This window comes from Limulus polyphemus, unplaced genomic scaffold (assembly GCF_000517525.1).
Source record: "Limulus polyphemus unplaced genomic scaffold, Limulus_polyphemus-2.1.2 Scaffold212, whole genome shotgun sequence".
NCBI lineage: Eukaryota > Metazoa > Arthropoda > Merostomata > Xiphosura > Limulidae > Limulus > Limulus polyphemus.
The window spans coordinates 13050-38269 of record NW_013665822.1 but is presented as its reverse complement, the minus strand read 5'-3'; the positions used below and the strand labels follow the sequence as shown (position 1 = coordinate 38269).

The 25220-nt window shown below is 30.2% G+C and overlaps 2 protein-coding genes across 7 annotated transcripts in view; one reads left to right on the top strand and one right to left on the bottom strand.

The window, feature by feature from the left end:
• The window catches only part of LOC106478451 (neuronal-specific septin-3-like), a 48922-nt gene extending 30966 nt beyond the window's left edge, over window positions 1–17956 (top strand). For all 6 annotated transcript variants that reach the window (XM_013938995.2, XM_013938997.2, XM_013938996.2 and 3 more), the window contains 8 exons: window positions 218–391; window positions 2762–2893; window positions 6864–6945; window positions 10356–10493; window positions 10818–10935; window positions 12914–13009; window positions 14125–14273; window positions 15161–17956. In XM_013938995.2, coding sequence (XP_013794449.1) covers window positions 218–391; window positions 2762–2893; window positions 6864–6945; window positions 10356–10493; window positions 10818–10935; window positions 12914–13009; window positions 14125–14273; window positions 15161–15305 — 1034 coding nt within the window. In that variant the 3' untranslated portion in view covers window positions 15306–17956. The remainder of the gene's footprint in view (window positions 1–217; window positions 392–2761; window positions 2894–6863; window positions 6946–10355; window positions 10494–10817; window positions 10936–12913; window positions 13010–14124; window positions 14274–15160) is intronic.
• A 3144-nt stretch (window positions 17957–21100) lies between these two features.
• Window positions 21101–25220, bottom strand: part of LOC111085042 — a gene marked incomplete at its 5' end in the record, with an annotated part of 13300 nt that continues 9180 nt past the window's right edge. Inside the window, one exon of the mRNA XM_022382042.1 lies at window positions 21101–21985. Within this exon, the coding sequence (XP_022237750.1) occupies window positions 21453–21985 (533 nt within the window). The remainder of the gene's footprint in view (window positions 21986–25220) is intronic.

Sequence of the window (25220 nt, the reverse complement as noted above, 5' to 3'; positions counted from 1 at the left end):
TCATTATAGTAAGAAAGATGGTTCATACTTGTTTAAACAGTGATATGTTTTATTTGTTGTAAATTTTTATAATAGGTTATTAACAAAAGTTGTTAATTTAACCTTTAGGGTATTCTGGGTTGATATGTATATTGTAGGAGTTTAATGTAATTAATTTATTAACAAATTTTAAAGGAATGCAGAAACTGTATTTGCTAAAATGAAGTCTTGCTTTCAGGTTTGCTGAGTGTTGAAGACTTCATCACCATCATGGCAGACACACTAGCTGAGACAACACACTGGGGAAATCTAAAGACAGAAGTTGCAGGATATGTTGGGATAGACACATTACAGGAACAAATTAGGAAAAAGGTCCTAAAACGAGGCTTCGAATTCAACATTATGGTGGTTGGTGAGTGGGTCACTTAAAAAATGTTGTTTCCTCAGAGTTTCTGAAAATTGCCTGTGACATACCCCAGCAATACAGGCTAACTTTCTCAATATTTTAGTCTCAAGATTACTTATTTCATGGATCTGCTTTCAACTTGAAAATGTCTACACCTGTGTAGGGTGGTGTGAATGTAGATCCAAGCCCATACCTTTAATACTTAATATCTAGGTTGTTACCCTAGGCTTAGGGTAGGTCTTAATATGACATCATCAAGAATGGTTTACCATATATATTTTTAAAGCTAATTTTTTCATGATTTTATTAATGATTCTGATGCACATGGAGCATGGTACTTACAAAAAAAAAAAGAGTTCAAACAGAAATTTTTTCACCTTATTTCAATGATAAAGTTTTAAAAGCTGAAAATGACATTAGTTAATATAAACAATCGTTTTTGTGGTTTACGTTAATGTTACATGTACGAATATGAATATATATATATATATACTCTCACAATACTTTAGTCCTCTTGTAGGTTAGTATGTTATAAACATAACAGATTAATATTTTCAAATAAAATATTTTGATTTTCCACCCATTGATGAGTACAGTTTGTTTTTCTTTTATATGAAAAAGCTGCTCCCCATTGTAAAAGCTCAAAAGTCAACATTTTAAAAAATTTGTTTAAATTCAATCAATTTTTTAACAAATGGGAAACATCTTATGTACAGAGTTTGTTTGAAAGCCATTATCAGTGTAAGTAGAATATTAGGTTACACACTGTAGCGTAACTATGCTGATGCAGTGGCATCGGGGCCCGCATCTGAAAGGGGCCCAAACACGAATGTCAATAATGAAAATAAAAACATTGATTTTATGCACCTATGCAATGCTTGTTTTTAAGTATGAAAAAAATTGCCAAAAGATGGTGCAAAAATATCAGTTGTGTCACTTGTATGTCTCCAAGTGGTTGTGTATTAGTTGTGTCACTTGTATGTCTCAAAGTGGTTGTGTATTAGTTGTGTCACTTGTATGTCTCCAAGTGGTTGTGTATTAGTTGTGTCACTTGTATGTCTCCAAGTGGTTGTGTATTAGTTGTGTCACTTGTATGTCTCCAAGTGGTTGTGTATTAGTTGTGTCACTTGTATGTCTCAAAGTGGTTGTGTATTAGTTGTGTCACTTGTATGTCTCCAAGTGGTTGTGTATTAGTTGTGTCACTTGTATGTCTCCAAGTGGTTGTGTATTAAATGAATATGTTAAAGAAATAAAGTGTAGGTATTTATATTATTATGTTAAAAACTTAAAATATTTTAACTAGTGAAGAATATTTAGAAATGACAGTTAGCTTTCAGAGTGTGACAGCCTTTAGGCCTGGCAGTGCTAATTTCTTTTAATTTTTATTTACTTTTTTACGATGTTTGGAATTTGAGGAGACACACCTTGAACAGTGGTATATAGTTGGAGAATGAAGTGCATTGTATGATTTTTGTGTGTTTACGAAATTATGTGTATGTGTCTGCTTCTATAACATTCATTTAGTTAATGTTTAGTTTATATCATATGTAGTAATATATGTAATTGCATTGGGGCTGATATTCTCTAGTTACGCAACTGGTTACAAAGTATCTTTTCAACTAATGTTGACAGACATAACTATATATTGTGAAACTAGTGGGTTATATGAAATACAAAATTAGTATTTTAGGGTTTTAGTTTTAAGTTATTAACATGTTAATTTGAGGTAGATATATTCATAATAAATTTGTTTTCATACTGAGTGAAAGAAGATAAAATAAATTATAGTCTTTGTTTTTTAACTCAAATATGTTCAAATATTAAAATGTACTTGTTTTTCTTAATGCAGCATTTTAAAAAGAAAACAAAATGTTATTTTATCTTGGAAAAATTATCTTTGCTTACAACTGGAAATATGAAACCCTAGTTTCTCATCCTTAGCCCTAGTTGTTACTTTGTAATAGGATAGTATGTTTTTGTGAAAGTTGATTCATGATTTAAAAAACTTTGTACTGATAGGAAAAAAAAAGGGTTTTAAATCATATAAATATGAGGTATAACATAATACCAAATAAATAACTACTTGCATATTTATAAAATTACACACGAAAAACTTTAATGTATATATAAATGATGTAGATGCTTTTGTATACTTAGTGTAATGTATGCTAACTGTATATGTAAAGTTTTTTATACAGATTAGTAAACTTGCATTACACACACACACACACATTTTTTAATTTTGCTACATGTATAACATTCATTAATGTTAAGTTTATTGGGATAGGTTTTTCTTTCACTTACTGCTATAACAATTAGTTATCCATTGTCTATTCTAGTTTCTCATTTCTTGAATCTGTGTATACATCTTTTCAGGTAGAAGTGGGCTAGGTAAGTCGACTCTGATCAATACTTTGTTCAAAGCCAATGTGAGTCTGCGTTCTTGTTCTAAAAGTGAAGAAAAGGTTGAGATTCCAAAGACAACCCATGTGAAATCTGTTAGTCATGGTAAGGAAAAGCTAATTAGTTTGGTCTAAGATGAAAAAGAAAATAGATTTAGGATTAAGTTGCTAAAACCTTTCAACTAGTTATCACTGTACTTTATACATAATCCCAACTTTTTATGTCATAAAGTTATTTGAATCAAATATTATATACATACATAAATGTGTAACCAAATACTTTTTCAAAACAATTTCATGCTTTTATATAAAATAGTTTAGTTTTTATGAAAATGTGAACCTGTTTTGAAAAAAGTTTTCAGTAAAACACAATTATACATAGTATTTAGTTCAAATTAACAATAAGTATCAAGGTACTTCATACCAGTTTTTAACACACTATGCATGTATATATATATATTCATTAGTTGTAGCAATAAGTAAATAAAATGTTTCATAAAAAAACACCTTCTGGACTACTCAAATTTAAATACTAACTACTAATCCTGTTTAGATTTGTGTCTCAGTATAATAATGAATAAGAACATACTTTTGGGCAAGTCCAAAAATATAAAAATATCTAAAAGTATTATTGATCATGATTCTAGTGTCCTTTGTAACTGAAACTAATGCAAATTTCTCTATATTTGAAACCTGAGGAGACATGGCTTTTGGAAAAGAGGGGAAAAGAAAATTTGTATTGGTCCTTTTTTTATTTCAAAATCATTCGCTTCATATTAGTATTTTGATCAATAGTGGTAGTTATGTGATCAAGCACAAATTTATATGGTTGTCTTTCTTATGTAATTTTTGCTTCATTTTACCACATAAAGAAAGGAAGTTCCTTTAGGTTTGAATAAATTGATAATTTGTTTGCTTATTGACAGTTGTGTGAATGTGTAAAGAGTGATGATGAAAAATTTGTCAGTCTTTCTTTACTTGGAAGCTGAAGTTCAAACAATTCATTAAGTTCACATTATTTAAGGCTTTCTTAACCATGTGCCCATCTGATTGTCAGTTAGCCTGAACCAACAAAGCAACTTGTTTTATGTAATTCACAAAAATAAAAATGCTTCTGGGCTATGCACTTGTTCCTTTCATTTTATTCAGCTAACCCATAAGGACAGAAAGATGTTAGTACGTTAAATTTATATCTACAGCAGTTGACCCAAGGAATATCAGAAATATGAAACTGAAACAGTGTGTGAGCTGTTAGATCTTTGATGCTTTTTTTACTCTGTCGTACTTTTTCAGAAGTATTTTATCTAGGCGTACTGTTGAAATCAGAACTAAAAAGTTAGACAAGATTAATCATATGGAACCAAAACCTGTGTATCAAATTTAACAGCTATGGCATGAAGTGTCTAGGTTTTTTATTAATTTAAAGGCATAAATCTATTTCAACAGTTTTCACTATACATGTAACATTTTTATATGAGCTATAGTTACTTTAATTCACAAGATGATATTCTTTTCATCCCTTAAGCTTCTGTTTGTAATTCATTTTGCATTTATTTAACAGTCACACACGTTCAAGTGATCTGTTTTTTTAACAGCTATTAAGCCGTGCTCTTTCCCTGTTATTTACATTTTGCCCAATGAAGAAGTGAACAGTAGGAGTCTTCTTTTATCAATATTTTCTTTTTTTATTGTAATGTTTATCTGACATCTTTATTATGAAGTAGTATTTTTAATTTACTTTGATACATTAAAAAACCTTTTCAGAAAATTTAAAAATTCCATGCATCAACTGTTCTATAGATACTAATATTTTCTAAAGACCAAAAAATTTCTTATTAAGTACTTAATCAAATATGAAAATTTGTATTTAAAATGTAATAATTTTAAAAATTCATGTGTTCCTTTGACCTACGATTCACATGCTTGAGATTGGTGAAGTTTAAAAAATTGCCCAACATCTGACTTTGCATACCACAACTAATGTGTTAGTTTCAAAAATGTAATGGGGCTATTAGTAGTCTTATGCTTCGTTATAGAACTCCCAAGTGCATATCAGTTACTTTGGGAAATATCAACCACACTAATGTATCTAGAAATGGTTTCCTACAGAATGTGTGTTGAAACATCTTTGATATTGTACATAAACCCTTAAACCAATCTCCATTCAAGCATAGTTCATTTCATTATAAATATGTCAGTAGCATAGTATCAAAGTAACATATGCGTTGATGTCCTAGTAATTTCTTTTCATTCAAATAAAACCTTTATCTTAAGAGTAACTACATATGCAAATATTGAAGAAATAAATGCCATCATATGAAATTATATCACTTATGAATAATAAAATACCTTGTGATATTCAGTTTACTCAATCATGTCCCATTGATTAAAAACTTAAAACTAGCTGCATCTATCAGTATTTCAATTTTTCAGTAAGATACATAATTGTACATCATATAGATATAGACTTAATAATATGAAATAATCAAAAGTTAAAGAAACACTGATTTAATGGAACATGAAATCTATTTTTATTATGAATCAGCATGTAAACTGTTATAAGTTGGGTTTCACACCACTTCCTCAGGTGATACTAAACATTAGTGATGTAATATAAAGTTGTTAAAATTAGAATGCCTCAATATCATCATCGTGGATATTTGTTTATAAGAAAATTATATAAATGGAATAACATGTTAATTAGGTAATGTATGTTTGAACAATGAATACAGCAGAGAGGTTGTGACAACTTTACTAAAGTTAGAAGAAAAAAAACTGAGATCCTTTCTTTTGAAATAATCATAATAAAGTTGTTATAATTTTGTTAAATAACATTCCTATTGTTCCCTTAAAAGATGATACCCACTTCATTAGATGAATGATACTAATTTATGGTTGAAACACTGAAATACAAGTAACACATGATGATAAATCATGATTGAAATAGTGAATTGCAAGTAATGTATTTAATCATTAAACAATGAAACGAGTAGCAAATGATAGTAAATCATGAATGAAATGGGGAATTGCAAATAGCGCATGACATTAAATCATGGTTGAAATGGTGAATTTCAAGCAACACTAAATCATGAAACAAGTAGCAAATGATAGTAAATCATGAATGAAATGGTGAATTTCAAGTAACTAAATCATGAAACAATGAAAGAAGTAGCACATGATAGTAAATCATGAATGAAATGGGGAATTGCAAATAGCACATGCTATTAAATCATGGTTGAAATGTGAATTTCAAGCAACACTAAATCATGAAACAATGAAACGAGTAGCAAATGATAGTGAATCATGAATGAAATGGGGAATTGCAAATAGTGCATGATATTAAATCATGGCTGAAATGGTGAATTTCAAGCAACACTAAATCATGAAACAATGAAACGAGTAGCAAATGATAGTGAATCATGAATGAAATAGTGAATTGGAAATAGCACATCGTATTATTGTTGAAATAGCAAATTAAATCACTATTTTGAAAAGAGCTGATGTTATGTTTAAGGTTAACTTCAGAGTATAAAGTACCGTAAATTGTCTTGGCTCTAAATGGGAATGTCTTCATTTTTGCAGAACTTGAATGACTTGAAAAAGTTCTTGTCTTTGTATATAAGTATATGCTACTCCTAGAAAAAAGAAAGCGAGAGACTCGTTGATGTACCATCTGAAATTTTTAAAAACTGTCCATTTCAGCAAAAATAACCAAATATTAGCAAAATTTCTGTTGTTTACATAAGTATGTAATTATCTATGTGGAGAAATGTCATAACATATATATATTATGACAGCCATGCTGAGCTAACTGTGCATGTATAGGAAAATGGACTTCCACGTCTCAGAAATGTTTTCATAATCTAATTAATTTCTAATTGTTTTTTTACATATATTTGTGTATATAAATGGTGCAATATTGAAAGAACCTGAGTTTAACCTTCTGTTTAATAATTATAATAGAATGACTTCAGAATACCCACAGCATGATCAATTTAAAAGCATTATATGTATTATAGTTTACATTTTGGTATATTTGAAGTCAAAGATTAACAATATTGTATTATTATTTTTAGTCATTGAAGAAAAAGGTGTGAGATTAAGATTAACTGTCACAGACACTCCTGGGTTTGGTGATCAAATCAATAATGATAACTGGTAAGTTGTATCATTCCACACAACTCTGGAATTTATTAGCTAACTCCAGTCCAGCTTCACCTGACATCAATGTTAATCAGAGGTTTTATGTTTAATGGCTGTTTTTTTTTGTTAATCATTGAAAATTATTCATATATTATGTAACTAAATATTGCAAGTTAAAAATTTTAGTCAATGGCAGGAAGGTCTTGAATGCTATACAGTTCGACCCCCACAGTGGCACAGCGGTATGTCTGCAGAATTACAACGCTAGAAACCGGGTTTCAATACTTGTGGTAGGCAGAGCACAGATAGCCCATTATGTAGCTTTGTCCTTAACTTCAAACAAAGCTATACAATTCATATGTTTATTGTTTAAAAATATATTTAAATCTAAAAGTATAAAACTTGCTGATTACTGTACAGTTTGCTATAAGACATTAACTTCCAACTTCTTATAGCTAGTACAATTGTTCTTAAATGCATCTATAAAAGCTTCAGTATCAGTGCTTAGAAAAGTTGAAAATATGTTGTATGCTCTAAAAATACTGATATTCTATTATCAAAAGCTATTGCAAATATAAATTTTTGGGAGGAATTAAAAGTCACAAAGCACCATGGCAGTATTTTAATTATTACATCACTGTAAGTCCTATCTCCTAACCCCCCATACATAGCCAAACAATTTTTTATGATCTATGCTTGGTTTGGAGAGGGGTACTTTTCTAATATATTTAGTCTAATAGTGCTCTCTTAGTGTCCTGTTCTGTGACCCACAGTTTGGAACTGCTGCTTTAGGTAAACACTAAGTTATTCTCTTCACAATAATTCATGCTAGAAAAGTGTTAACATGAGTAATTACTCAACTTTTATGGGTAACCCTATACAATGCATTAAGAACACTTAAGCGTAGTAAGATAGAATATGTAGCTAGTTTTTTATATTTAATCCTCTTGCTATTGGTAGGTCAAAGTGTGTATATTGTGACTTTTCAGGGAGTTAAACTCAAAACTTAATTAAACTTTATTATCATTGTATACAAATAAATTTGGCATTAAAATGTAGTTAATAAGTCATGTTTTAAGATTGTATAAATCTTAAGTTATTATTTTTATAAGGAAATATTTTAAAAAATCCTTAATCTCACCTAGTATGGGAATTGAAATTTGTTCTCAAAGTCTTCCCCCTTCTCTAATTTATTTACCACCATCTGCCAGTGGGACAGTGGTAAATTTACAGACTTACAATGCTAAAATCAGGGATTTGATTCCCCTTGGTGGACACAGCAGGAAGCCCAATGTGGCTTTGCTTTAAGACACACACACACAGAGAAACATATATTTACCATCCTTCTTACAAGTACAGAATTTAATTTAAATTACTCAACATAATAGAGAAATTACTAAGGCAAAGCATAATTTTTATAGCCTTCAATCTTGTTTGTTTATGGAGCCACAAACTAGAAAATCAGACCCACTTGCCATACCTACCTGTCACATTCTCTCTTTCACAAGTTTCCAATAGTCCTCTCTGATGTTTTATGCTATATTATTTATAACAAAGCCAAAGTTTTTATCTATCAAACGATGTATTATATTACATTGTTTTCTGTATAGAGTGTTGTGTATTTTGCTTCCAGTTTCAACATTTCTCTCATGGTATTCACATCAACAAGCTTAGCTTTTAAAATATTCTTATTGCATAGTTAGAAAGCCAGATCAGTTATGATAGTTATAAGATATTGTTTGCTTTGTGCATATTATTATTGTCTGTTCTTGGGTGCATTATTTAATTACATAAAAATTTAGTGTACTAGTAACATTAGTATAAAAAAATAGTAGGCTTAATTTTCATTGACAGTCAACAGCAAAAAAACAAGGACACAGATAAGTACCATGTTTCTTGTTTTTAATGTATATTCTTTATATAATATTATGAAAATAACTAAAATGTAAAAATTATGAACTTTTTAGGTTAGATTAGGTAAGATAAAAAAAAAATAATTCTTCATGAGGTATGCTCGCGAGCAGCTTGTGTTATGTAATTCAATACGGTAACTTGACCTATACATTTGCCAAGTGATCGACAACTTGTGTTGTGGGAGTATTAATTAGACATATGTCAAAGGGCAATAAAACAATAAAATTAAGTATAAGTATATGTGTACTGTTACAGGGTTTAAGCTATTTAGGATAAAAAATTGTAGTCTCCTGTTATAATTTGCAGTCATTCTAGAAAAAAAAAGTGTAACTTAGATTTATTTTGTATTTTTTTATGGTAGTTACAAGATTGGTCAAATTGATTGAATGTGTATGGCATTAGGGTAAAGAAAATAATAGATAAAATATAAAATTTTAATGAAAAAAACATTTAATACTTATTTAGGAGGCTTTAGAGATTATGCAAATGAAATTTGACAATTTTCAGGTGAAGAAAAGTATTTGTAATCTTAACATGAAAAATCACTTTGAACTCAGAGTAGTCAACACTCCATATATTCATGGACAAAGTTTTACTAAAAATACATAATTAAAAATCTGAATTTTTGTGTACAAAAAATGTGTAATGTTTACTGAAAGCTTGACAGATTTTGGGAAGAAACACAAAATGTATTATAAGGTTATAGTATGGAAACTCTGGTGGTCAGTTTAATCTACTGAGCCCATAGTGAGAAGGTTAATACAAGGTGGATATTTCCTTAGGTGCCCAAGGCTTCCTACGTGCTTCTGAACTAGCTCTGGGATTCTTCTGTTTTTAAGCCAATATACAAATTAACATATGGAATTTTTACATAAATAAACAACCTTATATTCTGTAATTTTTCTTAAAAACAATGAAATATATTAGAAACCTTTGTGTACTAGATATTACCAGCTGGTAAACTTACCTATAGAAAAGTCGTGATCACTTTTCTCATTCATCCTTAGTGGATGTTTACCTAAAGTTCTTGTATCTTCTTGACTACAAGAACTACTGATTTATATCTGTATTAGATTTAAGCTTTTGTATTAGATTTAAAGGTAATTGGTAAAGAGACCAGGGTTTTATGGCTTTACTATCATTGTTGATTGTTCTCGTGCTTTGTTGGTACTTATTACAAAAATATTAGAAGTTGATATAATGATTGTTTAGTGTACTACCTGATAAAGATCTATAAATTTAACTCATTAAGTAATCAACATTATTTTTAATGGAGTGTTTGATTTTTGGTACACTCAGCTTTTTTTTTTAATAGAAACTTTAGGCTATTTCTGTTAAGATGGATTATTTAGCCTAAACTATTAGTAACAGTAGATTTTCAGACATATTTAAATATGTGATGATCCAATTTTTTATTTGACATTTGCTAAACCAGAAGATGGAATCTTTGTCTCACATAGTTGCTTTCATTAATTACTTGTTGATGTGATTCAAATCCTTTACTTCCCTAGCTGGCTACCTGTCTTGGATTATATCAATGAACAATATGAAAACTATTTAAGTGAAGAACAAAGTGTAACTCGAAAAAAACATATTCCTGATACACGTATTCATTGTTGTTTGTACTTCATATCTCCCACAGGGCATTCGTAAGTACACGATTAACCTATCCAGATAAATCTGTTTCTTCATAATATTGTACAGGTGTTAGTAGAAACTTTTTGTATGTAACTTTCATTTGTGGCATATTGATATTTAAATTCACTTTAAAAAGTATATTTGAAATATAAATTTATAATTTCTTTTCTAAATCAAAAGCAATTCAGTTAATGAAATGATAAATAGGTTTATTCTCCTTTAATAGAAAATATATATAAATACCAAATGAATAGTTTGTAAAAATCCTAAGTGCAGTCTACCATAAAACATTTCAGAAAGCCATCTGTCAAAATATTGATTCAAATATTTTATAGGCTCTCACCTCTTGATATAGAATTTATGAGAAGGTTGGACAGATGTGTCAACATTGTCCCCGTTATAGCCAAGGCTGATACACTTACCATTGAAGAAAGAGTTGGGTTTAAACAAAGGGTAAGTTTTATAATCTTATTGCATAGTAATAGTTTAACCATTAATTGGGTCTTGTATGGCCTGATGTTTAGGGTGCTTGACTCGCATCCTTAGGTTGTGGGATCAAAATGCATCAATGAATATGCTTGCTCTATCAGCCATGGTGTAGTTATGATGTGACAGTCAATCCAACTATTTATTGATAAAAGAGTATCCCAAAAGTTAGATGTGGGTGGTGTTGACAAGTTGCTTTTCCTCTAGTTTATCACCTCAAAATTAGAGACAGCTAGTGCAGATAGCCCTCGAATAGAGCTTTGCACAAATTTCAACAAACAAGCACCCAAACCATTTCATAACATCTTTATGAGAAGATACTTTCACTAAAGAGGTAGAGAACAATAATAAATTTAAACAAATATTAAGGAGAATAAATTGAAATATAAGGTAATGTAAGTTTTACACAATAAAAGCACATAAAAGTTTATTTCAAATGTTATAACACATGTATACAATAGAAGTATTTGTCCAAATATAGCTTAACCCTATGTGCATGGATTGATCCATTGGACCAATTCTGTTTTGAAGAATTATTGTCCACTATAATTCTGAATTTATTGCAAATCTTCACGAAATTTGGGAAATTATTAGTCAAAGTGAAAAATCTACACAAAAAAATCAGAATTTTTAATAAAGTATTTTTACTAAAGATTTATCTTTGAATTTACTAAATCAATTTATGGTCCACTACTGTTTTATGAAGATCCTGTTTACCATCTCCTATAATTTATTTTAACTTGTGTCTAAGTGCAAAATTGCCAAAAAATCAACAGGACACATCACCAATTTCTTAGCCCCTGTTAACAGCTCAAGCCAAATAAATATAGTATTACCCATCTCTGTTATAGGACCTCCTAAATGAATATCAAAAGTGTTTTTGTAAATATTTATATTTTATCTGTAATTTTTGTCTACCTTAACATTAATTGTAGCAAAATCATTAATCGTGATCAGTGTACTGCAGAAGGAAAAAGTTGAAAAATATAAAATAAAGTGAACAGTTTTTTTTCTTTATTCCTTTAATGCATAACTTCCCTTGTTTCATGTACTTTTTAATCTTCAGATTTTCAATTGTTAACTTTTTAACATCTATTTTTTTTGTAAATTTATGATTTTATTGTTGTACTTAGTACCTACTTAAACACTAATTTTCTTGTCAAAAACAATAAAAACAGTGGAAGGTAATTATCCAGGAACTGTAAACATCATGAGTGAAGTATATGTGACCTGTATGATCAGTACAAACATAACTGAGCTAGACCTCACCTTTTTTTCACTAAGTTAGTTCTCCATATAAAAATTCTTGGAACTTCTAAATAAACTGTACAGCACAAAACATATTAGGCAATAGAATATATATTTTTTAAATAACTATAATTTAACTGACTTCCTAACTAAGCAATAAATAGGATAAAATAAATTCATTTTCCTGCTTGGAGCAGAAAAATACAATTCCCTAATATCATTGTAGGGGCTAATATGAACTATCCTCCTATTGACTTTTAAAAAAACAATCTGCTCTTTCTATTGGTTATAAATAATTCCATAGCAAATGTCAGATAGAATTATTGGTATTTTGAGATAGGAGACGTGTGGCATGTGGATTTGACTTCTTTTTTCTTTTATCTCAATAAAGCAAGTTGCTTGGTGGCTAGAAATTTTTATTCTGGCTTGCCAGTATCCACAGTATAAGTGTGTAATTGATGTTGTATTTATATCATCTGCTTTTGTAAATTGTATGTAGAATAGAAATTACTAAGTTTCTAGAGATGATTTTGTTATACTTGTGTCATCTTGATCAAGAAAGCATAGTTATAATTGACTTAATATACTAATTGCAGTGTTAATAAAAAAAAGAGATTAGGTACAAGGCTCTGTTTTTGATAAACCGTTCTAGATTAGCAGCTTAAAAAAATTTTGTAATTTGCAAATTATATTTTAGATCAAGCAAGACCTTGCAAACAATGGAATTCGAACCTATCCAATGAAAGAACTTGAAGAAGATCCAGAGGAGACAGTGACAAACAATAAAATTAGGGTAAGAAAGTTAGTGATATACTTGAATAATGTTGTAATTAAGGTGAAATAGTGTCCATAGAACTGTTTACTGATTAACCCTAATCAGATTAGTGAACATAAAATTGGCTTATATACAAGTTTAATTTGGCTAATAGGATATTTGCAACTGATTTTATCCATTTTATCTCTGTTGATCAAAAGTGTTCCCTTCCTTTTGATGTTCTGAGATGGCCAAATTAGGTTCTTTGTTATAAATCAAGTTTTATTGTTACATAATTTTTTAATTGGGGGGGGGGGGGTCTAATTGACTTTGATGTATAGTAAGTAGAGTATTTGAAGGTTTTGATGTATAGAGTAACATCTGTCTTGTGGTAATGTAAGGTTATTTATGTAAAAATAATTATATATAGATCTAAGCAGTCTCAAGTTGTAAGAGTTTTGAGTGAACTGAATTAATTAGGATGCCTGTGTTTGGAATTAAATGGTTTTGTGATATAAGTGTATAAATGAAGTTAACATTGATATTATGATTTACACACTATGGTAACCCACAACTTGTGTGTTTGTAAAGTAGTTTGATCTGTAAGCTAAGTATCCAAGTTTTTAGTTCTTTGTCATTCCTTATTGTGATAATGGTTTGACATACTGTATGGTTAATTTAGTTAAATCACTGATGCATTGCTTCCATAACTGGATAGGTTTTATCTTCTAAAAGCAACTCAGGTTTAACATTATGGCAAACTAATAGTGAACACTAACCTTCTAGTGATGCACCTTAATCATTCATCTCTAGTAGATATGGTCAAAAAGAAAACTTATATTTTACTTTAGGATTAGGGAATGAAGTGATAATGTAAAATTCAATAAAATATCAACTATTTGCTGAATCATGTTGAACCAGAAAAAGTATTATTGTAGGATGTTTGTGCCTGCCATTGTCTTTAGACTTTTGATTGATCAGGTTATAACTGTTACATGAAAATGTGGTTTTTACTCTGAAGCTTGTGCTGGAAGGGAATTTCAACTGTTGTACCAAATTATTTATTACTTTTATTTCATTGAAGCTTTCTTGGTTGATTTTTTTGTGTGGTGTTAGCTAATAATATTTTTGATCAAAATTAAAATTATGTTTAGGAATTGTTACCATTTGCTGTTGTTGGAAGTAACCAGCAGTATCCAAACAATGGAAGAACAGTGTATGGACGAAAGACACAATGGGGTCTAGTAGAAGTAGAGAATAGAAGCCACTGCGAGTTCTCGGATCTTCGAGATATGCTTATAAGGTCAGTTTTTCCTTTCACTGAAGAGGAGTTCAAAAGTTGTAATCAACAAATAAGAATTTATAGCTTACTCGTATGTAATACTGGTTTTAGGTGCATATTTTTCAATATTTTTATCTTTACAAAACCACCCTATCAGTGCACCTATGAAGAGTAATATTTCAGTAGCAATTACTGTAAGTATAGCATAAAAACTTTAAGTATTAAAATGATTGACTAGATTATTAATTGATGTTAAATCCTTAATTTTCATTAAGTATTCCTCAGATTAAAATGTTACTTTAATGTAAAAAATAAAAATACACTTAACTGTTAGTGTTTTATAATTATGTTTTCATATAGTAAACATCACTTTATATTCTTTTAAATGTTTTTAGAATCAATTATTTTTAATAATTAAACAACTTGATATAGTTGATAATTCAAAATGTATTTTGTATCCTTTCCTTAGAACATCGTGTATGTCTCACTAGAATAATGCCTTCTGAGGAAGTTAGTTTGATGATATAAACATTTATATTTTAGAATTGAACAAAAACTTATTAGGAATTAATATTAACTTTAAATCAGAAAAAGCTACTTACTTAGAGCAAAACTAAAAATCAACCTGTAATGTGTATAGCTAATTAATTATACTTTCTTACTGATTAAGAATATAATGTATTATTATATCCATTGGATATCTTCCACCATGAACTTGGTAATATCTCGTGATGTTTAGCTAGTTTATGAGACTTTAGTTATTTCCTTAAGTCCATATGCTATGTTAACAGTGCAAAATATTCTCTACAATAAATTTATAATAATGATAAAAATTAATAAAGCTAGATATTGTGAACATATGAACTAATACTATTTGAAGTTAGTTTGTATTAAATATTTGTTTTTAGAACTCACATGCAAGATCTTGTGGAAGTAACTCGATCTGTCCATTATGAAAACTTCCGACAGGACCGCCTAGCCTCACGTCGAGGACGTACCCAGTTCAATGGGCAGGTCATAGATATGGACAGTATGAATGAGAGTAGTCTGTAATATGACCAAGTCCACATTTAATGACCTTAAATTGACACACAATGTTGAAAGGAACAAACTTTCTCAAGATTTTATGATGGCATAAAGAATCCAGTTGGTATGAGAGTAAATGGAATACAATGAACAATATGCATGTGACAGAATCATGCCTCATTATAAGTCCATTTAACTTGTGGCTCATCTCATCTGAGTGTTTGTGTTATTTTGCTCATATTTGAAATCAAATTTTCCTTTTATTTTCTATTGCATTTCATGTTTTTGAATTTTTGTCCCTTTTAAGCAATTATGAAATAATCTACTGCTTATTTTGTTTTAAGTATCCTTTAGAGCCATTTAATCTAAATGTTTACTTACTTGTGAGAGTTTTCTGTTCTAATTTAGACATTGTAAATGAGAGTCTCCAAACATGTTGTTATTTTGAAGATCTAATAAATATGAAGAATTTTCTATTTATTGTATTAATCAAGCTATAAAATATCTTTATTTAACTTAAAACTCTTGAACACAGCTGAATGAACTTATGTGATTAAGGAAGTTTTTTACCAGATAAAAAACTAAAACTCTGTGAAGTAAACATAACATTCAGTTCATGTTCTAGTTTATGTAATACTAGTTCTTACCTAGTCTGTCATTTCAAATATGGATAGATGCCACTAGGGTTTAGTGTGTCTTCCAGTTGATGAGTGTTTACAGCTTCATGTAACCTTCATAGTTATGAGAGGTGTAAAAACCTTCACAATCATGATACAGAATCTCTGTACATTTCTCTCAACTTCCATACATGTTGGTAACCTAAAGGTGATATCTTCTGTTTTTACTTTGAAAAAAATGCTGTTTTTCTCAGGAAAGTCAGTGAAGTTGTATAATCTTTTAACTTAGAAGCTCTATGACTACATTGGATTCCCAGCTAAACCACATTCGTACAAAATAATATCCTGGTAGCATTTGGTATTAGGAAAAGTAGGTTGCTATTAATTATCTTGATATTATTTGCAAGATTTTATGAACTCAAATATGTAAGTAATTGTGAATTTTTCGTTAGTTTCAAGTCATTTCCAGTGTTTAAGTTGTAAGTCTAACCCCATTTGATTATTCTGTATTGGCAATATTAATACTATACTATAAAATTTGAAATGTATTTGTGTATAAGAGGTACAAATTAATTACCAGATTTTAGATGTATGTGAATGCTTTTCATGTGTGATAAACTCAGAATTTCTATATGTTTGAGAAATGTCTTCTTTAAATATCCTTTCATATAAACCTTCCATAAAATATATATTAAATTGCTGAAGCTTGTTGGGAAAAAATAAATAGTAAAGTATCAGTCTTAACTATTTTTTCCTATGAAAGTAAAACATGAATTTTCCATTCTGTATAAAACTTAAAGGTATATATATTAAAATGGTTAACTTAAGCTTACAGTGAATTGAATATGATATGTATAAAAAATCACTTAAATGTATGTTTTATTTTACAGTTTTTACTTAACTATTTCAAACACTGCACTGAAATGAATAAACTGACAACTTTTAATTTACAGAAGGTGGTAATAAGTGAAGAAGATATTGTCAACATTGTAGTTTAAATAAGCAATATTAAAGTTTTACTAACCTAGATATTTTTTAAATTAACAAGTGTGCTGTGTTTAAACTGCTGTAGTCTCAAGGTTTTTGTTTTTCCAACATACTTGTAGCTGGTAAAATTGGTGTACTGTTGATTATAGGTTCCTCTAATATAATTTTATTTGTAGTCTTAGCTAGTTTTGAGCGATTGAAAAGACCACTACCAAACTGAGAAAAATTTGTATTTTTTGTTTAATTTTCAGTCAAGATTCTCTCTATTTATTAACTTTTTTTCAGTATCAACTTGCAAGTGACATGCTAGTCAGTCTAATAAAATTAACATATTTAAATGCTATGGGTACAATTGTTATTGGGTCTGATTTCATCTAATAGTTTATTCTTTGATTACCAAGGTCCTTGTTACCCAATAGTTTTAAGCTCTTTTTTTTTCTAGAAATAACAGATAATTCATGAAGGTAATTGTGTAGCGTATGTCCACAGGAATTGAAGATTTTTTCAACAAATGTTGGAATTAATCTTGATTGAAAGAAATTAGAGCTTTGTCAGTGAAGAATGGAATGAATGATCTGCCTAAGAAACATGAATGAAGAATGAGATTTCATTGCTGATATTTAAACCTGAAGAAGATTCTCACCAGTGCAAAATATCCTCCGTTTCAAAAACTTTATGAAATTTGTTATCTGTTTGTTGTAATTGTTTTTTTATGTTTATTTTTCCATTGTGTGTTTTGTTGAATTTATACAGGGATTACAGTGTTTTATTAACTTTAGATTTTAAAGATATCTTTCCAGAGGTGGACACCATTTCTGCATCATCCAGCTTTAATTAAGCAGAATTTGAGGAACCATCATACTATTTAGAAATAAAATATTTTGGCTGACACATTAGAAAAAGTTCTGTTTGGTAGGATAAAGAATGAATAATGATGTTGAGTATTTGTTTTTCAGTAGTTTTAAAAGTACTTAAGGTTTTATAAAATTTGTGTTTACCTTATAGAACAAAATACTACTGGTGTTAATTTTCTTGCATTAGGTATTTTTATGTTCTAATAAATTGCTATAAACATGTAAGTTAATCTGTTGTGTTAACTTGTGTATAACTTTAGTAATTTATTTTATAACTCTAAAGATACACAATTCAGTTGTCTTTGCATCCATCTATAGAGCATTAAATTGTTTCTTACTGTTATACTAAAATTGATGTATTTTTTTAATGTTCAGTTGGTGTTTTAATAACACTATACAAAACAGTTATACTTTGATTTTTTTAATCATTATTTCATGTAGTATGACTACTGCAGATATGCAAGAATATATCTGTTAATATTAAAACACATGAAATTATTCTCAGCTTCACACTCAAACTGCTTTCTGTATTATCGAAAGAAATTAAGACCAAGATTATTTGATCCTCAAATTAACTCATTTACATATCATTCACTACAAAACTCATGGGAAAGAAATAACAAAAACATTGGATGAAATTACTCATTTTCTTTAGAAAATACATAAGAAACTAGCATTAACCACCTTGGGTCAGTTGCAGTATTGACTGTATTGGTATTTGCATTGTGTTTGTGGCTTGTGTTATAAAGGACCCTGTAACCAACGAAATCATGAATCATAAGCAGAGGTCTCATTTACACAGAATTTTGTATTATATACAAAAGAAATTTTAATAAAACATTACAGCACTGCATTTCTAAGATGCAAATATAACAAGACCTACTGGTTCAAATTTCAAAGCATTTTTTTATGTAATGCAACATGGAAAACATACCACTGCCCTTAGCATCCTCTTAAAAAAAATCCGGATGCATATATCCAAAAGCTGCAGGAGTGAATTACCCAATACCTTTTGTTAGACCACATACCCCAGTTGAGAATGTAAACAGTATTATTCTCTAATAAAACTAATGTTATCTCATAAAACTGGGTAATATATTACAGAATATATTAACATTACTTTAACTTTGACTTATTTTGGTTAATTTAAGATTTGTGGTCATTACTGGTTTGTCAAAAATACTAGCTTATTATAGTGGAAGTCTCTTTTCTTTCATATAAAAGATACTGAAAAGTTGGTTACAGTGGTACAAAGAGCTTTTAAATAGTTAATTATGTTTCACACCACCATTGTAAAAATAAAACAGTACAGTGACTAGCATGGAGAAGTTAAACAATGTTGTTAATGTAATAATACTATATTATCTTAATAAAATTCCAGTTTTGGCCTGGTTAGTAGAACACTAAACTCGAAATCTGCAGGATGTGAGATCGAAACCTTTACAGAACATGCTTGCCCTTTCAGCCATCTGAGCATTATATTTTGATGGCCAATAACACTATTTGTTGGTGAAGAGTAGCCCAAGAGTTAGTCATGGGTGCTGCTGGCCAATTGCCTTTTGTACAGTTGGCAGTACAAAATTAGGGATGGTGCTAGATAGCCCCAGTAGCTTTGCTATAAACAAACCTTTTTGTTTTCTTCTTAATCATTCCGTAATGATTTTCAAACTTTGTAAGATAAAGTCATAATTATAAAAGTTTTATTTTACAAAATATGTTGAAATTATTCAACTTTTTGTTTTATTTTAAATTTAAGCTACTTAAGGATATACTTAATTGTTACTATTGTAATGCTAGAAGTATAAGAAATATAATAGATGACTTTAGAGCACTGGTAGGAATGGAAGATTGATATAATGGGAATAACTGAAACATGGTTAATGTAGATGGTTTAGATGACAGAAATTTCTTTGAAATACAGGGTTACTGGCTATTTAATAGGGATAGTGTTAAAGAGGGGGTGAGGAGTGGCTTTATATGTAAAATGTGTTACATCCTGTTGAAGTTGAGTATATCAAAGATAATAGCAAGGAGATTCAATCCATTTGGGTTTCTATTAGTGGATATAAAGGGAAAAGGCTTTTAGTAGGAATTTGTTACAGAACACCAAATAATACTGATGAAATTAGTGAGAAACTTTACAATGACATTAATATTTCGGATGTTAATGAAGTCATAATTATGGATGATTTTAATTTTGGGCATATAGATTGGGAAATTCTAGAGTCAAACCATGAGGAAGAAAGGTTTTTGGAAAGTGTTAAGGATGGCTTTCTTCACCAATTAGTCAAGGAGCCTACTAGAAACAATGCTATTTTAGCTTTATTGTTAACTTCAAATACAGAAATGATTAAGAGGATGGAAATTGGGGAACGTCTAGGTGAAAGTGATCATTGCTCTATTTGGTTCAATGTTTTGTTGCATATGGAGATAAGGAATAATGATATTTTGGTTACAAATTTTGAAGGGATGCAACAAGAATTATCTGTTGAGAACAAAAATTTAAGCAGTATTCAACATCTTAAACAGTTGATAAATAGAAATGAGATCAAAGAAGGTGACTGCATTAATTCTGAGCTGGTTAAGAAAAAATTGGGAAGTTAAAAAATAATAAGGCTCCTGGGCCAGATAATATTTCCCCAAAGGTCTTGAAGGTGGTTAAAGATTGGATATGTGAGCCACTTACTACTATTTTTTTGTCAGTCCTTGAATAGTGGGCAGGTACCAGAAGATTGGAAGTTAGCTAATGTAACTCCTCTTTTCAAGGGAGGTGACAAAAATTGTATCAGTAATTACAGACCCATTAGTCTTGCATCAGTTGTGGTAAAAGTTTTGAAAAGTCTGATAAAAGATGCTTTGTGAAGTCATTTAACAAAGTTTAGAATTTTATTGGATAGTCAACATGGTTTCACTAAGGGAAAGATCTTGCCTTATGAATCTTTTGACATTCTTTGAAAAAGTTACTGCTTGTGTAGATGAGGATAAGTGTGTAGATTTGGTGTATCTGGATTTTCAGAAAGCATTTGACAAGGTGCCACATAAAGGGCTGATAAAAAATTATCTCTATAGGTGCAGGGAATAAGTTAGAAAATTGGATAGAAAAGTGGCTGGATTGAAGAAAACAGAGGGGTTGTTACAAATGGAGTTCAGTCAAAGTGGATTAATGTCACAAGTGGTGTACCTCAGGGCTCAGTCTTAGGACCTTTGCTCTTTTTGACTTACATCAATGAGAGATGAAGAAATATTCAATAAATTACTTAAATTTGCAGATTATATTAAGGTCTTGGGTGTTGCTAGCTGTGAAGAGGATGCTGCTGATTTAGAAAAGGATTTAGATCATTTAGTTGGGCAAATAAATGGCAGATGGGTTTTAATTATAATAAATGCAAGATAATGCATATGGGTTATCATAATTTGAATTATAAGTATAATTTGAATGGGAATAACCTTAATAGTGTTATGAAGGAAAGGGATCTTGGTGTAATACTCGATCAGTTTCTAAAGTCACCCAGGCAGTGTGCTGTTGCTAGAGGTAGGGCAAATAGGATTTTAGGTTGTATATACAGAAATACTGAATACAAGTCTAAAGAGGATATTGTTAATTTTAGAGTTAAAATCATAGGAGTTTACAACATTTCATCTAGTGAAAACCTTACAGAAAATTACCAACAATACCTACCATGTTTAACATCTAAAACTAGCCAGCTAGATGTATTCTAGTAGTGTGAGCACACTACACATGGTACTAATTTACTGGAATCACTATATACCTTTGCAAACACCCCCTGTAATCTGGAATCATTCTTATTCACTTGTCCACTGTCATTGATATCTGCTGATTTGTCTACACACAACCAACCAGACACAAACATTTTAGTTCCTCCTAAAAGGAAACCTTCGTAACGTAGAACCCAGCCACTTGGGCAAGTCTCTCTTCCATAGAAAGTCTGGACCTCTGATGCACCCTCTTCTTTGCACATGGCACACTTCAACTTCCCTTCCTGGTCAGTCAATGGAATAACAACTACAGCTCCATGTAGAGAAACAAGCCAGTCATTCTTGAGATGCTTGTTTTCATGCGTGACTGAACCGTTTTCTGGTGTGCAGAGGAAGTTTCCTCCACCCCCAAATGTTTCTGCAGATGGCCCTACTGAGTATCCACTGTAAGTGGTAGATACACGGAGTCCGGTGCAATTTATTTTTCCCCAGTGGATATAGACAGCAGTCTGTTTTATCAGGCGATCTATTGCTGTTTATGTGAAAGAAATAATACACCCTCAAGAACTTGAAAGAATTCAGAAAAATGAACAATAAGTACACTTGGATAAAACAACATGAAGATAGAATACATTTGAATAGTATGCTTTCATGAGCATTGAGTATGCTTGAATGTTACAAACTTCCATTACCTTGGGTAATACATTTTCTTGAATGTCAAGTACAGTTTTATGAGCTGAAAAGTTAAAATAATGGTATTAAACTAGTATATGCTGTATTCAGTACCTAACAGTTTATTGACCTGCTTTCATGTATATATTATCACTATGAAATTGTAAGCTTTATGATATTAGATATCCTTTAATTTATATGGAATAGTTTGTTGTCTAAGAGGGTATACTAGATTCATTTCACTGTAGATTTTGGGTACATGCTTGCAGAAGTCATGAGAATTTTAGGACTCTTTGGACATTTGGAAAAATATCAATGTTTTTATAGTGTTTTGTGACATATGCATAAAATTATCCTATAATGACCAAACTAAGTTTAGAACCACAAAAGCTCATAACATTGGGTTTGTATGTGCATGCATGGCCATAGCCTCAGCAACTTTACAGGGGAGGCAATATTCACAAAGACACTGAAGCTTAACAGGGCAAAGTTATAAATATCTTTAAAATTATCAGTATCATAACACACAAATATACATAATTCTTGTAACTGTTAAATAGTTATACTTCATAAGTTACATCATTATTTAGAATTTTTATTTTTGCAAAGCAATTTCAGGTTACAGCCCTGGTGTGTAATATGTAATTTCTTTACCTAGACAAATAGAATTCAAATAAAAGGGGGGGTCCTGATTTTCTGAAAACATAACACCTTACCCAAACCACCTTTTATAGATAAGCACATTAACCTGCCTTTTGACGGGTGATGGCTCTTAAATATTTCTGTTTCATAGAGCTACTGCCATGCTGACTGTAGCTTATAGACAGTAAGTGCAATTAAGACTTGGAATGCTATGGGTCAAGAAATTGTAAGCTTAACCATTATAGTTTACTTTTTTCTTCAGATATGAAGAGACAGACATCTATAGACTGAAAGACATATCTCCATCTCGTATGGGGGACTGTTTCCTCAAAACCCTTTCTGCATAAACATACATTTTTCAGGCTGAAATACATCCCATCCATGTCACATAAGGGTACTATTTCCTAAAGACCACCTACATCTCTGAATCACTTGTTCTCGTATATGAGAGATCTAGTGTTGAACTTTATATTTGTTTGTTTATTGTGTTCCTTTTACAAGATCAAGATGTATTGACGTGATAGCTCAACAGTTTTTTGTTTTTTTTATTTGATATTCATCGTGCCCATTTTTCAGTTCATGCATTACCCTGAGATCAGCTAAGCAACTGTTTCAAATGTACATACCTTATATTGGCAGTTTATCAAAGTCTTCAGATTTTAAGTATCACATTTTAACATTAAATTTCATTTTTTAATTAATGCCAGCTAATTTTTATACATTTTAAACTTAACATGATTAATTAAAAATAATTGTTTTCATTTATTTCATCATATACATGGTATTCATAAATGAATATTAAATATATGCTCAATTTTAAACTCACTAACCTCTGTTATTAGGATACGCATTTGTAGGACACTTCTTTTATTTACGTTTGTGAACTGTACTGTGTCAGGTAATTATTTTTGATGTATAAATATGGAGATTCATATCATAGTTAATCTGAAAGACAATAAGTTAGAACGAGGATCTGTACAACTTCTAGAAGGTTGTTTGTCAGTAGCAGAAGCATTTATCTTGGGCATTAACAGGAAAATGTAGTTTCACTGGTGGATAGAGTAAATTATTTGACAAAATGTGTTGTCATCTAATAAGTTATATTGCACTCTTTTTTTTTTTTCAGTACTGAAAGGAGAAAATTTCATAAGGCATCTGAATCTGCTTGTATTGTTTTAGTAGTATGAGCTGTTGGAAGTGATGCATTGAATGTGGGTGAGTGTTTTCTAGCAAGTGTTCTTTTAGTAAGTATTGGTTCCTGTTATTTCATTGCTTCATTTCAAGATGGTAATGCAACAATTCACCATACTCTTAATGTCTGAACATGATTCAAAGAGCATGACATTGACTTCACCCACTTTCTACAACAAGCACAATCAGTAGATTGCAATCCAATTTAGCATCTCTGTGATGGACTGGAACATTGTATAAGCAACCATTATTCTCCATGAACCAAAGGCAGTTTCATGCTCTTCAATGAAAAGTCTACAGTTGAATATGACACTTTCTTCTATCTTATGCTATGTTAAGTGTAGGCTATTATCATCGTGAAAGGTGGCCCAACCTGATTGAATGATAGCCCTAACAATATGGTCAGTTATTGTAGCAGCAGGCTTAGTTCCAGCAGGGATGATTAGTGCAACAGGTACAGAGGCCAGAATAACAGTAATTGTAATTATATTTTGCATGAGACCAATGTAAAAAAATTCAGAATTAAGATCAAATAACAACTTTATGTGGATGAGAAAGCTGCAAAAATATCTATAAAAATATTAACTTTGTGGCCTCTCCACATACAGTTGTTGTATTACACACATTTTCAGACCACATATATGGACATTTAAGTTGGGTTCAGTAGGGAAGGTAGTCTGAATTTTGCTCTTAACCTGATGTCACACCATATTTTAGCTATTGATGTAAAAAAAGCAATAAGATGTTGTAAGAACTAAAAAGGTTAAAGTAACTTTTGAATGAATTTGGCCTTCCTACTTTGTAAGTTGTGTTTTCTGTATCAAATAATAAATCTTGAATGTGACAGTTCCTCAAAGTTAATTGTTTCAAGTGTGAACTGAAATAACAACAGAAACAGCAAGTAAATAATCAGTAACTTCTGGCTTTTCAAAGTGATATATTTAATAGATTTTAAGATTATAGAGCTAAATTTGTAAAGAACATCTCAGAAAACAAATTGTTTTTCCATTTCTATACACTTTTTGTAAACTGTAGTTTAGAGACCTAAGTTTTCAGATACCTGTGCTACCTATGTGATAAAACACTCCTTTATAAAGTATGGAATTTTTCTATTACTGTTTATGCAAAGAAAAATATATCTGTACTTTCAAAAAATTAAAATTCCATTTCAGCTTTTATAGTGTGTTATTTTATCAACTGATTTTGAATCTTAAAACACAGCTCACCCTTTATTCTCCTAAAGTAGAATAGTCAACTACTCA